This window comes from Pyrenophora tritici-repentis, chromosome 1 (genome assembly GCF_003171515.1).
Source record: "Pyrenophora tritici-repentis strain M4 chromosome 1, whole genome shotgun sequence".
Classification (NCBI taxonomy): domain Eukaryota; kingdom Fungi; phylum Ascomycota; class Dothideomycetes; order Pleosporales; family Pleosporaceae; genus Pyrenophora; species Pyrenophora tritici-repentis.
Window position 1 is genome coordinate 745,828 of NC_089390.1, and position 13,696 is coordinate 759,523.

Genomic DNA, 13,696 nt, shown 5'->3' on the forward strand with positions numbered 1-13,696 from the left:
ACTGAAGAAGAAGGTTGAAGTCGACTGTAATCTTTCTTTGGATCTATTAAGAGCTATCTAATATACATGTAACTAACAGAGAAATATTCCGGATAATTAAGTTCAGAGAGAGCAGTGATCCTGCGAAATCTGTATATAAAGGACTGCGTCTTTCACCCTTCTTGTCTCTACCAAAACACAAATTCCTACTCTATAAAGCTTCAACCCTGTCTCTCATACACAGAGATGTCAACAAGCAAGTCAAGCTGGCTTGATTCTTATCGATTGCAGATCACAGACAATATAGAGGCTCGTGCACAGTGGCACGTCCCAGAGAATGGTCTGTGATCTGCAATCGATAAGAATCAAGCCAGCTTGACTTGCTTGTTGACATCTCTGCTCATACAGCATCAGCACTACCACAACACAAACCTATATCCTACAAAAATTCAGTATTCAGACATAAAACAGGGCTTTTCAGGAGCGACAATGACTTGAAGCGGCCACGTAGCCTTGTAATGCAGGTTGTGGACCACTACCGATGGAAAAAGGTTTGCAAAAGGAGAGAAGAGTTCTGTGCGAACATGTCGCCAGCCCTCAAAGAACATATCGTCGCTATGAAACTTAAAGAATTGCAGAAGGAAGAAGAGTTCATCATAAAGCTAGAAAAGATGAGGCAAGCGGCAGATAAGGACGAAACTCGAAGGAGTAGATGGAGGAGAAGGCATAAACTCATGTAACTTGCATAGCCAAGACAATATAACCAAACTTAAATCAGGCCTGATACCTCATCCACCAAAGCCTCCGCATAATCTAGGTTCGTGACCAATCAGCTCTTGCGGACTCCCAAGATACAAATCCCCCCAAAAGGTCACGATGCCCTCAACCGGTGTAAAGGCGGCACATGCGTACGACAATGGCGTACGCCGTGTCACGTTATACACGCGCAGCACATTCGCTTATCTGCATGACCGTAACTACATGATGTTGTGTCGTCTTCTTGCATCCCAAACAAAAACATTGATCTTCGAGACATGACTTCAGGACTACCGTGGCACTGACTTGTTGGTTTACAAAGGGCGGTTGACCGAGTTTGTAAGGGAGCAAATGAGTCACTGACTTGCTTCAAGTATGATTGGATGTTGAGTGATAAGTGGAGGTGAAGAGGAAGCCAAAACAAACCAAGCCCAATTCGTACTTGCGCACTCACTCACACTCACCTTCACCTGGACTCGGCAGCGCAGAATCGACCATTTGCAAGCTTTTCTTCTCGCGTGTTCTACAGCCCAGCCCAGTCCCCACCCACAGTGTCTCCCATTCACAGAAAATTCTCTGCTTTTCTTTCTCTTCTTCCTCATCTTGTAACGCCGTCTTCCACACGGCCGATCCTTTCTATCCTCGTTGTTTACCTCCAGACCAACGGCATCGCAAGCATGGCTACACATATCACGCCCCGTCTGCCTACCTCGCCGCCATCAAGCCCAATGCGCCCAGAGACAGCACAGTGTACAATCCGAGCCATTCCGCCATCGCCATCGCCATCGCCATCGCCATCGCCATCAGCTTCGCCGCTTAGCCAGACAGCAGCCTTGTGGCTCAACTATGCTGACACGGGCACACGTGATCCTGACACTTTGACAGATAGACAAGTCCCCGGCGGAGAGGCCGTTGAATCGGCCACGGCGAACGAGGAGGGGTACTCCACTTCCAGTGACACGGAGGTGGAGTACCCCGATACTCCCACGCCATTGACGAACTGGCAGAAGAGGAGTGCCTACCTGGACCTGGGCACACCAACCCCCCCGTCCGTCACCAACTCCAAGGGCTCAGCAAAGCCCAAGGCCAGCAGCTCCAGCCTGAGAAAGGTGGCTGCTCCAGTGCCTCTTCTGCCAGTTCGTCCAGTGCACCCGATGCAGGAGACGACGCAAGAGGAAGCGGACAAGGAGCGTAAGGACCTGGAAGACGAGATCGCCCAATTCTCCAGGGAGTCAAGTGCCCAAGGCATACCGATGGAGCTTCAACGCTTCAAGAGGAGCGGCGAGGACGCCGCCGTCATCACCAAGAATGCATACAAACTCCAACCCCGTTACCCTAACGATCCTTCTACTCATCAGATCCCTCGTGGTCCTGTTCCTCCGCCCGGTCGTATGCCTCCTCCTGTTCCTCCGCCCAGCCGTATGCCTCCTCCTGTTCCTCCTCCTCAACCTCGCCGTCCTCCTCCTCCTCAGGTCCCTGCTCTGGCTGCTCATCCCGCCGTCGACATGTGCGGTAGCATGTCGTATCACGGATCCATCGAAGATCAAGCACGCCGCCCTTACCTCTCGCGTGTCCCAGCTACTACCAGCACCACTATGGTAAGAGAGCGACCCGTTTTCAGCATCCCAGGCCGCGACGAATATGAGCGGAAGAAGATCACTTTGGAAGCTGATGATGGACCATTCGCACAGGCTATCAGCATGCACGACTTGAATCGGTCGCGGCGAATCATCAACGAGGAGGTCGATGCCCGAGCTCCTGCTAGGCCTGATTGGAAGGAGGATATGATGTGTGGATGCGTACTCATGTGAGAGACGAGGCAGTCCGGGGATTCTTGTTTCTATTCTCTCTTCTCTTCTTCTATTTTCTTTTGTGTACAGAACGATGATGATACCCGCGATGGATGCGAGATGGATTGTATGCGAAGGCGAGGCCGGAATACAGACGTCTACGACAAGAGACACTAAGAGATACTTTTGCCTATATGACCCGATTGGGATCACTGGCGATGCGTGGTTACTGCTTCTTTTAATCTTTTTTTCACGATGACAATGTACGACGAAGCTACGAGAGACGAACAAAATGGGGGATGACGGCGTTTTTGTATAGCTCAGCAGAGTTCTACTTCTCATCAGTCCAAATGTACAATTATCATAGACTCACTATCGGGAGTAGTTCGATGCACGGTGAAGTAAAAATTGCGAAAACACCACCACCACCACCAGCAGACAAAGCCCATAAACATAGTCTCTCACCTAACATACCAGCAGCGCAGCGACACACCCACCGTGCGCGCTCCCAAACCACAGTACCATGGTACACCCACCCGCATCAGGAACAGCGAGCGAGCCACACACCCCCAAAACAACCACCGTTTCCAAACCGTCGACCGAACCATGAACGACTTCGACACCACCGCCAGTCCACACACCTTCTGACCGCTTTCCACCCTGAACACCACAAGCCGCCGAAATGCGCAAACCCAAATCCGCCGCCACCGCCACCGCCAGCATCAGCGCCAGCACCAGCTACAAAACATCGTCTAGCACAACCCTTAGACCCACCCCACCACGACCATTACCGCCCCGAATCCCTCCTCACACCTACACCGATCGGAGGCGCAGTGTCCACGCTCGTCTCCACCGCGAACGCAACGGCGCACCCTATATGCTATCCGACCTAATAGAGAGCACACATCGACTTTCAGATACCTTGCCGCCTGAGTTTTGGGAGTCTAGTGCTGTGTTTGGATTGCGGAGGGAGGAGGGAAGTGGGGAGTTGCAGATTGTGAGCTTAGGGTTGGGGGCAATGGAAGGAGACGAAGGGGAAGACGAAAGGGAAGAAGAGGAGGATAATAGATGGGGGCTGGGAGAGGCGACGACGACAAGAACGTGGGCTGATAGGTGTGTATGTTGGATCAAGAAAGGCGTGGCTTTGATGGCGTGGAGACGGGTGAGGGGTGTGCTTTGATCCTAGATACCGACGAAGAAGTAAAATCGAAATGGCTGCACTTTACAAACAACAAGTGGTTTCAGGAGCAGGATCTCTGGGCGCGAATAGACAGGGCAAGGGCGAGGAGATATAACATTGTTGAACACCAAAATATGTGAGCGAGCATTCTACGACAAAAGACATTCCTCTCCATGACGCGTCACTTGGCTGATAGAAAAGTACGAAGCACGAGACTCGAGAACTAATCGTGCTTCTTAGACGAGGAGAGTCCAGCGGCCATGTCGAGACCCTGGATAATATCGGAACCGAAGACGATGGTCATGTACATTGGGAAAGCAACCCAGAGACCGCTGTTGCGATACGTTAGATTGTGCTGGTTTTCATCACAGAAGAACACGGGAAGAGCCCAAGCTCGGAAGTAAGGGAGTACCAGAAATGGAAAACTTACTTCATAACGCCGTAGAACCAGAGAATGGTAAGAAAGTCGTTGTGCTTGATATTCGCGAAACCAGAGTAGTACTCGTTGAAATCTATCAATCATTAGCCCACAACCCCCCTCTCTCTCCATACGTGTATAACACTCACAATAAAGCACCGTCTTACTCAACGTCATCACCGCCGCCGCAAACCCGATCAACGCAGCGCGATTTCCATTCTTGCCCCGCACCTTCCTGCCTCCACCGAGAAACTTGCCCTTCCCCTCGACCTGCACGCCCGCCGCACCCCCCAACGTAGGAACACTGTGTTTGTAAACCGTCATGGCGTAAATCGCATACAAGACAAGCTCAATGGCATTCAGGACGCCCTGCGCGCCTCCGAAGCCATCGCCTCGCTCCCACCCGGGCCACCCGTATACATGGTCAATCGAAGCGTATATCTCGTATGGCTTCCACAAAGGCCACTGTAGCGCACCGCCTGCCATCGTGTGTGGGCGCAGCAAGATGTACAACGAGTCCCACAACACCAGTGGCCAGGAAACTGCGAGCCAGCCGAGGGTGATGTTGGAGGCTGTATGGCACCAACCGTCCTCGCCGTATTCCTCTGGCGCCGGGGGCGCGACTTCGGCAGCGACGTTTTTGGCTGCGCGCTTCGCGAGCGATTGGGCAGATGGCGACGACATGGCGCTTGGGTCTGGTGTTGAAGTGCGCGAGCGCGGTGCTTTCTTCATGGGCGAGGGTTCGGAGGCGGGGAAGTCGCCTTTGGGAGTGGAGCGCGTGGACACCATGGTTGCGCGCGCGCGTTTATATATACGTATATCACGTTTAGGGGCGGAGGACGACGGAAGCGCTGGGGGGGAGTTGAACGAGAAAAGCAAGAGTGCAGACGTAACGTGTTACGGAACCAGTGGGGTCTAGGTTCCTTGCTTAGCCGGCGGACCTATTCCCGAGCAGGAAGCAAGTTGAGGGTATTGTGGTTGAGGCCAATCAGGCTCAGATCGGTCCTGAGCGCGGCGTTATTAGTAGGATTATTAGTAGGAAGCCATTACTGCATACTGTGGCCCCAAGACTTACCCAAGATGCTATCAGCCATCTTGTGAAGCATGCCATGTCCCTGGATCTGCTATGGAATATTCGCGCCCGAACGAGCGCCTGCGGGTGGTGCCAAAATACTCAGGACAACACACTGCATGCACATATAGGTTGGGATGTGCCATAAGCACGCAGTCTCACACGCGTGTTGACTTTTCCACGTCATCTTCCTAGGCCGCGGCATGTGACATAACGATATTATGCGGGGGGAGCCTGATATACAGCTCAATCTGATGACGTCAAACACAAGGCACGGGTTAGTATTCACAGCGTAGTCAAGAGCAATGTAAAGCTTGATTGCACATCACCATAGCTTGCAGTTCCAGATGTGGCAATGGCTATGTTATTCCATTGCTTATACTATGTTCCGCATATGCTCATCACATGCTTGCCCTTCGTGAATGAATGTCGTGCCAATATCACAATCGTCTCCGTCAAGAGTAGGTTAAGCGGTGTATGTCAAAGACAGGTGGGTTCGGAGTGGTGTTGTCGCATGGTAGTGATCGTATCGGGAGTTTCTGACCAAGGCGTTAGAAAGGAACACCATCCAAACAGTGACAGTGACATACATTTGCCGCAAGTGCAAGCTCCCTGAGCGCAGCCGCAGTCGGCGCAGGTGCATCCAGAGTTTCCGCAGCCGCCCTTCATTTTGATGTTTGGTCGAAAAGTTCGAGAGTGGTTTTGAGAGTTGAGAGAGTAGTGTCGTGCTTTTGCTTTGATAGTTTGCTGGAGAGGAAGAAGAAGAAGAACAAGAAACTGGAGGGGTATCAGCGGGGACTGCCTTTTATCTTCCAGAATTCGATGACCAACCGGTCTCGGCACCAGCAAGCGTGACGCCGATACCCGCACTTGTTGTGACATCTCAAACGCTACGTCCCGGAGTATCTTCCAAGATTGTTCATTTAGGCGGGCCGGATTAGACGACCATCGAATCAGACCAGAGGCACGGCATGAGACCAGTGGATGGAGTGGCAAATCGAGCTGCCTGGTCAAGCGTTGGCGGCTGCACCAAACCGTGTTTGCGCAAGTTGCGTGGGAAGGTCGTGTGGGTTGGCTACGCAGTCTAGGCGCGTGGGGCAACCCACAACTTGCACTTCTCCGAGTGAAGCCATGCGTTGAGCTAGGAATGTTGTTGAGATACTCGGGACATGTGTACTCCGCATCATGGTCGAAAATGATGGATGAACTGACAGTGAAATTCGGTGTCATTGCACATCGAGAGGGTTACCTGCCTTCAGCCGGCATTGCCAGCTGTCTCCCACGTAGCCACCACATTCTTGCCCCGGGCTAGATGTGTAGTGAGCAGCTTACGTATCGATCCCAACCCTGACCCAACACGCAAAAGCAATGGCTGGGTATTGGAGTTTCTATCGCAGCCCCTTGCGTTTCTGCGAGACTCATGACTTCAGCCCGGGATTTCTGATAGGCGTAAACGGTGCAGAGTGGCTGGAAAGTACACCGTTCAATCATTCAGATGACGCCCCTTTTCTCCATGTTTGCGAGGTCAATGACCTCCTCTTCAATCTCAGACTCTGGCGCATGTTTGCCCTTTGCATTCTTGCCGCCTTTGGCGCTGCTCTTTCCACCGGCATTTCCCCTCTTTCCATCCTTGATACTTCCCTCATCGTCGTCATCGTCGCCAAACAGGAAGCCCTTGCCCTTCATTCGTCTCTTCTCGTCAGAGGAGAAGGTAGAGTGCGCAGTGCCAGAGGCAAAATTTGACGATGCCGAGTCTTCACCAAGCATCCAGGAGAAATTGGACGACGTGAGATGTGGTCTTGAGCGCGGAGAGAGAGCTGAGGCGAGGTTCGAAGGAGGCGACAGTGCCTGCGCTGGTGGAGAGGTGGGACGGGAATCGTGAGGAGAGGGGTTCTTGGGGACTACCGTCAATGGGGTTGTCGACTGAGATGTCGTCGTCAACGAGATTGGCGGGACACTAGAGGTTTGTTCCGACGAGACTGGGTACTGGGGACTCGGGGAAGCTAGTGTTGCCGCGGCCTGTGCTGTCGCAGCTTGGTCTGTCGCTTCGTCGGCAGGCAGCGGGATCGAAGAGTCCTCGAGGTACACTTGCACAAACTGCACTTTTGCGATTGCAAGACTGAGTGCTTCCATGGCTTCCTTTCCGTGTTGATCGTTCTGTCCCGCCTTTTGTGCCTCGTCGCGCTCCCTGTGGTATTCCCACAAGTCGCCAACGGCAACTTCCAACATCTTAGCCAAGCTCTTGTTCCTCCGGTCCAGCTCTGCTACTTTCCGAAGAGCGTTGGCCGATTGCACTCGCTCTAGGCTTGGTCGCCCGTTTGCAGTGGCTGTGCTTATGTTCCCGGGCTTTCGGAACTCCCTTCCCCCAGACCGCGGCGTTGTGGTTCCAGTGTTCGCGCCAGACTGGTAAGCTTCGACGTTCTTCTTCACTTCACCCACGGCATCTCGCAAAACCTTGCCGACGCCCCATTGCGATCCGCGGTCCATGACGTTCTTCGCAGCCCCTTGTAACAATGCCTCGAACCCGACGCCTTGTTGGTTTATGAAGTTGGTAGGTGACCGTATGTTATTGCGCGTTCGACTGGAGACGAACGACGGCGACGGCGACGGTTCGCGGTCTCTGGCCATTGGCCCAAGCTCGAAGACGGGCGCTTGCTTGCCGTATCGGGTGATGATCTCAGCACCACCTTGCGGTGTGAGATGATCTCGCAGATATAGAGCATCCTTGATGAAGGTATACGGGGGTGTGGCTGGCTCTGGGTATCTTAGCAAAAACGCAAAGGCCTCGTTGGTATCAGCTGCGATCAGCTCCCAGCGTATGCGCAGTAGCATAGCAACCGAGATCATGTCAACCAGCTCCAGCGACGAGTCTATGGCAAACAATGCGTCCCACATGTCGAATACGGCATCCAGAGAGAACTCGCGGCCGAACAGAAGGCGTATCCAGCGTCTAGCCATGTCAGCAAAGGCAGAACTGGGCGTGTTAGTGGCTTACAAAAGGAAAATTTGCGGAACTATTTCTAGCTTAACGAGATGAGCGTGTAATTCCGGATCCGCCTTCAAAAGGCAATTCTCAAAGATCCTGGAGCTTCTGATAAGCATCGGGGTGTCTTTGGTCGTGGAGCCTGTCTCTGCGGGCGCATAGAAGGACTTGGCAGTCTGCATGATGATGGAAAAGAGCATGTGCGTGTCGTGCTCGATGTAGCCAGAGTCGAGCATCTCTGCAAGCGTGTGGTCGATTGCGCCGGTCTTCTCCTTAACAATCTCAATGGCGTCTCTTTCCACGACCCAGAGCAGAGGCGCCAGTATCTCGTGCATGCCTTGTCGATAGCCTATGCCCGGGTGCATCTTGCACCACACAAACAATATGTCCAGCATCATGTTCTGCGTGGCGGGCTGGCGAAAGTAGACATTGTCTGGCATACATCGCTCAATGTCTTGAAAGATTTCGGCGCGGAGTTCTTCGTCGGCTCGGAGGGCTACCCATGGGGACTTTTAACGCTTAGTACATGTCAATACCAGTGTCTAGAGAGCACGGGTGGCATATACCTCAGACAGCTCGCTCAAAGGGTCTACAGAAGAATCAAATTCGTCTGGATTTTGTATCGCGCGGAGGTAGTGTGATCGCAGAGACTCGTACGTCTTGCGCGCCTGACTGAGGTGGGTAGGCCATGACGAGCGGTCGAGCGTCTTGAAGACGAGGAAGATCTAGCTATGGGATGAGCCGAGTGGGGGGATAGAGGGGTATAGCAGTTGCCACCTTCCAGCAGACAGATCGCAAGCCAGCCGTGATCTGGGGCTCCTTGTGTGAAGAGACATGAATCTTCAGGTCCGTCAGAGAGTGGAAGTCGTCCAACTGGCGCCAGTATTTCCTGTATGACATTAATAATTGTACGATACATGAGAGAAGAAGGCGTACGTGGCTTCGGCTACAGAGCGCATGGTGCAAAATTACAGCGCAGTGTGTGAGTACTGTGTCGGCTCCCAAGCGTACCCTGATGGTAGCTTGGGCTCGCGATATGCACCATGATGCGATGGCGCGCCGCGGGGCAACATGTGCCGATACGTCACGTGTATCACCTGTGTCATGGGCGAACTGTCAATTGCGCTAGGAACATCTGGGATGCAGTCTGTTGCGTTGCTAGGCGGCCAAGAACAGTGTTTGTTTGATGATTCAGCTGCAAAGGAGCATCACCAGCACAAGAATAGGTCACGACGTCACCATGACTTTCTAAACATGGATACGAGGATGCACGATGTGTAGCGTCTACCATTCCAATAGCGTGGTACGAAGCCACCTTGTCGAGTTTTTGCACACTATTCTGGCTAGGAACGGGAGCGCATCGCATGTTGCATGGCACTGTGGATAGCAGATGGTGCGGGATGCTTGCCATGGTCCACGATAGATTACCATCTAAACTAGAGGCCAGTGGCGGCGCGCGTGGCATGACATGCGCCGGTGTGGCGCAAACTATGCTGCGATTTAATCTCCTCTCTCCAACAGTCTGGGTGGTGGTGTTGTTCAGCTGTCGGGGCGACGGTGGCTGGCTGGGGGTGGTGGGAATTGCAGCTTCGGCGCGTCGGCGATGGTTTGCAGTGACTAAGCGGGCATAAGCTCCTCACATGACGGTGGTCCAGGTATGTTCGGTACCAGGCACGCATTGCATCACGCATCACGGCTTCGGCCGATGTGACCATGAGCGTTTACCGCCAGTCTTTCTTTGCCGGTACTGCATGTCGCTGGCCTTCGATGACTAGGCGGTCCATGAGGCCGGGGGCTAGAATGTCCTGTCGGAAGCGGTCCTGCTGCAGTAACTCGAGTGCACGGAGCGTGGGGCCCGGGTGACTGGGAGACAACATCAGCATCAGCATCGGCATCAGCATCAGCAAACATGGAATTTGGTCAGTGCACTGGAGGTTTGCTGTAGCGCAACGTACTGGAGAAATTTTGCATACTTTGGCTCCTTGAAGTACTGTAGGTAGCCGAGGTATGCGACGAATTCGGGCTTGTCAAGCGTCTTCTGCTGGGCAAGATAGTTGAGATAGACGGGATTGGCAAGGCACTGGACAAACTAGGCGGTGTTAATGAAGATAAAACAGGGGCTAATGACCCAGGCGGTATAGGGGAAATGTGCACACCTCTAGCTCGAGCTCGAAGCGTGAGAAACCTCCTAGGCCCGGGACGTCTTTGAGGGAGTGTTCAGAAGCCATGTTGTTTGGGGTGCAGTGTGCAGGACAAGGTCGAGGTCGAGGTCGGTGTTGTCGGTGGTTTGCAGGTGGTGACAGACTACGACTATGGCGGACAGGCGTGCAGGTCATGAGGCTGAAGAAAAGCAATTCAGGGTCTTTCCCCGCAAATCGAGGCCACAGCTGGGCACAAGGTCGGCAGCTAGTCCGGTTGAGCGGGTGAAGTGGGCTTTGAGCAAGTACAAGGGGGAGTTTGTCAGTCAGGAGAAGAAATCAGGAGAGTAGAATTGCGTGTATGCGTGTCAGCAAGTGCATTACAGCACAGTATGCGCGTAGATGAACGGCGGCGATATAGAGGCCTAGACAGACATGCTAGACATGCGTGCCAAACATGGTCAAGGACGTGATAGTAGGCTTGCAAGCCACGACCCTGTCCCCTGCGTTGCCGTGCAGCTCGGGCCCCTCCTCTCCTTGCCAACCCCACAGGCCGAGTGGGTGCAGTGCGTGTTCGGCCGTCTAGTAGGCAGATTTACCCTTGGGACTCTCGTTTTAGGCTTTCTCGACACCCATCTCGTGACTTGGCCGCCCAGGTTTGCCAGCCGGTGCCACCGAACACGGCAAACACGAGAGGCTTTCTGGTCAGTCTGGTCCGTCTGGTCTAAAAAGCCCTAGGCTGCTCTTGCGCTGACTGGCACTACTTACACCTGCCCACCTGCCGTGCGCCGTCGCAGTCTCAGTCTCAGTCCTGCCCACTTGCCATTCGTTTGCTTTTCAAACCTCCAGTCCCCTTCCCACCCCTCGACTGCGCTGTATTCACTAGACGTTGCATAGACTACTAACGGGCCCTCAAACACGACACCTCCCACACAACACACGACGCGCCCCCACTCAACAGCCCGCGGTTACCCACCGGGCCCGTCTATCCTCAGGTGCGAGACACGAGACACAGAAGACCAGAAAAGCATCGGTATCGGTATCGCCAGTCTTAGAAGTTAGCCAAGCCCCTATTTGCCAGGCTGCAGGCTGCCATAGCCGACGAGTGCACCAGCACCACAAGTCCCAGTGCGCGTCACCAGCCCAGCCCTTTTGCTCCGACCACGCCTGCCCACGTCTGTCGTCGCCCGCGCCGCCAGTGTTTGATTGGGCCGCCGAGCAGGGAAGTGAACAGCAGTCAGCATCATGTTTGCAGAGCCGTCAATGCCAGGTAAGAGGCCCCATCACAGCCTGTTTCAGCATATCTTGGGCTGCCACCAATTTGGACGCGCCGCTGATCACTTTCTTATCGGAATACAGAAAGGCGACCCTCGCCCGGATTGCAGCTCGAATTCTCCTCCAACAACCCCTTCCGCCGCGCTGCCTCGCCCGCCTTCCCTTCGCCCGCCTTGAACTCGCCCGCCAGCGCAAACCGCGACAGCTCTGGAAGCCGGCCAATGTCCCGCAACCCCTTCATCTCTACCTTTGAAAAAGAGTTCAACAAAGAGGCCAAGCGCGACCTCGTCGACATGTCGGCCACCATGAAGGAATCTCCTAAGAAGTCTTCCTTTGGTTTTGCCGCCGAGGAGCTCTTTGTACGTCATTTGCTCCCCTTGCTGCGAAACCCCCCGTCACCTTCACGTTGTACACGCCCTATCTCTCCACCGTACACCTGTACTCACCCGTGCACGCACTCACCTGTACAAAATCACCGAGACGGCCAAATCTCGCAATTCCTCCCCAAACTTTCCCTGCACAGCTGCACAATCCACACTCCGACATGGACCGCTTCAAGCGCTTTGTAGGCACCTTTGCTGACTATCCCTCCCTTGAACAGAAGAACCTCTCTATTGACGACGGCGACAAGAAGCGTGCTCCTCCGCCACGACCCGCCCCCGCCCGCAGCGGCACCGACCCCCGTGCAGGCCACCGCCCTTCGCGCTCCGAAGAGGAGAGAAGGGAGCGCGCACGCGAATCCTCGCGCGGACCTTCGCGGCCTCGGGGACCACCAAGCTCTTCCGACCGCCGGGACCGGGAGCACCGCCGCCCGCGACGCAACTCCGAGTCTTCCATCGCTGACAAGGGCACACTCGACCCACGCGAGGAGCGCAGGCGCCGAGAGCGTCGCCGGGAGCGCGAGGAGCGTTCCAAGGATGGCAAGGACGGCAAAGACAGCAAGGGAAAGCGCGTTCGCCGTCCCCAAGGTCTGGATCTGATCGACAAGCTCGATGTCACTGGCATCTACGGCCCTAGCATGATTCACCACGACGGTCCCTATGACGCCGTGCAGCCCCACCGCAACCGCAAGAAGGACCAGCGCGCGCCCATGGAGGCTTTCCCTGTCGGATCTGCCAACAACTCGCTGGGTGGCTCCGGACCGTTGAACACCAAGATCGACCTTGACCGAATTCACGGCAGGGGTGCAGAGGGCTTCACAGACTTTGCCGTCGCCGCCGAGTCGGACTGGAAGAAGGCAACACCGCCCACCGCCGAGTTCAGTGCCAAGGGCCGAGACGACATTGTCCATGGCGAGCAGAGCCACGGTCTCGGAACTTCCACCTTCCTGGAGGGCGCACCAGCATCCCGCAAGGCTATCGAAGAGGAGAGCGAGGCTCAGAGGCAAAAGTCGCTAGCTGAGGGTGGTCTTGGCCGCAAGAAGTCCATTGCCCAGCGATTCCGTGGCATCTCACAGCCCCGTCGTTATGGTGACAATCCCCGCATTCAGTCACCCGAGGCACGCTATGGAGCTGGTAGTCCCAGTGGCCCTTACAGTGCCGGAGTGCTTTCCCAGAGCAAAGCCACGGAGCCCAACCCGTTCTTCGGCAGTGACGAATACGAAAAGGCTTACGACGCCAAGGGCGCGACCATCCGTACCACCGAGGCCAACGGGGGATCTCCTCCTCGCGGCGCCAACCTGCAACGGTCCATTACAACCGACAGTGCAGGATCACCCACAGGCGAGGGCAAGCCTAGCGGCGGATTTCTCAACAGAGTCAAGTCACTCAAGGGCGGCCCACGCCGACGTCCCGCTTGAGAGGGTGAGAGATGCTACACATTTGCATTACCTCTACATCCAGTCGGCGCAGGTAGCCTGCTTGGCCGGTAAAAATACCAAGCATTGCACGAGGGCGACAGCAGCAGCGGCGACGCGACGGTAACAGCATCACAACTTTAGACGCCAGCCGCCTATCTCTCCCACCGTCACACACCTCCCTCCGGGGACCATTTTCTTTTCCTTTCGTCTGGTACCGGAGTGATTGGGACTTTGAAAGCACGCGAGGTCTGGATACCACTCATGTGTAAAAAACCGTAACAAAGGCGAGCTGCGTCATCGACGACAT

At 54.7% G+C, this 13,696-nt stretch overlaps 5 protein-coding genes across 5 annotated transcripts; 2 read left to right on the forward strand and 3 right to left on the reverse strand.

The window, feature by feature from the left end:
- Positions 1-2,240: 2,240 nt before the first annotated feature.
- On the forward strand, positions 2,241-2,546 carry PtrM4_002810 (uncharacterized protein; the record flags this gene model as incomplete). The annotated part of the gene is made up of 1 exon (XM_001930327.2): positions 2,241-2,546. One exon carries the CDS (start codon positions 2,241-2,243, stop codon positions 2,544-2,546), a length of 306 nt encoding a protein of 101 aa, XP_001930362.2.
- Positions 2,547-3,928: 1,382 nt separating this feature from the next.
- Positions 3,929-4,912, reverse strand: PtrM4_002820 (EBP domain containing protein; the record flags this gene model as incomplete). Its single annotated transcript, XM_001930328.2, has 3 exons — positions 3,929-4,037; positions 4,136-4,217; positions 4,273-4,912. 3 exons carry the CDS (start codon positions 4,910-4,912, stop codon positions 3,929-3,931), a joined length of 831 nt encoding a protein of 276 aa, XP_001930363.1.
- Positions 4,913-6,686: 1,774 nt separating this feature from the next.
- On the reverse strand, positions 6,687-9,137 carry PtrM4_002830 (GTPase-activating protein; the record flags this gene model as incomplete). The annotated part of the gene is made up of 5 exons (XM_001930329.1): positions 6,687-8,145; positions 8,191-8,687; positions 8,745-8,903; positions 8,956-9,067; positions 9,115-9,137. The coding sequence occupies 5 exons, from the start codon at positions 9,135-9,137 to the stop codon at positions 6,687-6,689; spliced, it is 2,250 nt and encodes a 749-aa protein (XP_001930364.1).
- A 762-nt stretch (positions 9,138-9,899) lies between these two features.
- On the reverse strand, positions 9,900-10,406 carry PtrM4_002840 (SOH1, Rad5p-binding protein; the record flags this gene model as incomplete). Its single annotated transcript, XM_001930330.2, has 3 exons — positions 9,900-10,041; positions 10,134-10,267; positions 10,335-10,406. 3 exons carry the CDS (start codon positions 10,404-10,406, stop codon positions 9,900-9,902), a joined length of 348 nt encoding a protein of 115 aa, XP_001930365.1.
- A 1,155-nt stretch (positions 10,407-11,561) lies between these two features.
- PtrM4_002850 (membrane associated protein Pal1) lies at positions 11,562-13,389 on the forward strand (the record flags this gene model as incomplete). Its single annotated transcript, XM_066102657.1, has 3 exons — positions 11,562-11,586; positions 11,676-11,950; positions 12,193-13,389. 3 exons carry the CDS (start codon positions 11,562-11,564, stop codon positions 13,387-13,389), a joined length of 1,497 nt encoding a protein of 498 aa, XP_065964859.1.
- Positions 13,390-13,696: the final 307 nt, after the last annotated feature.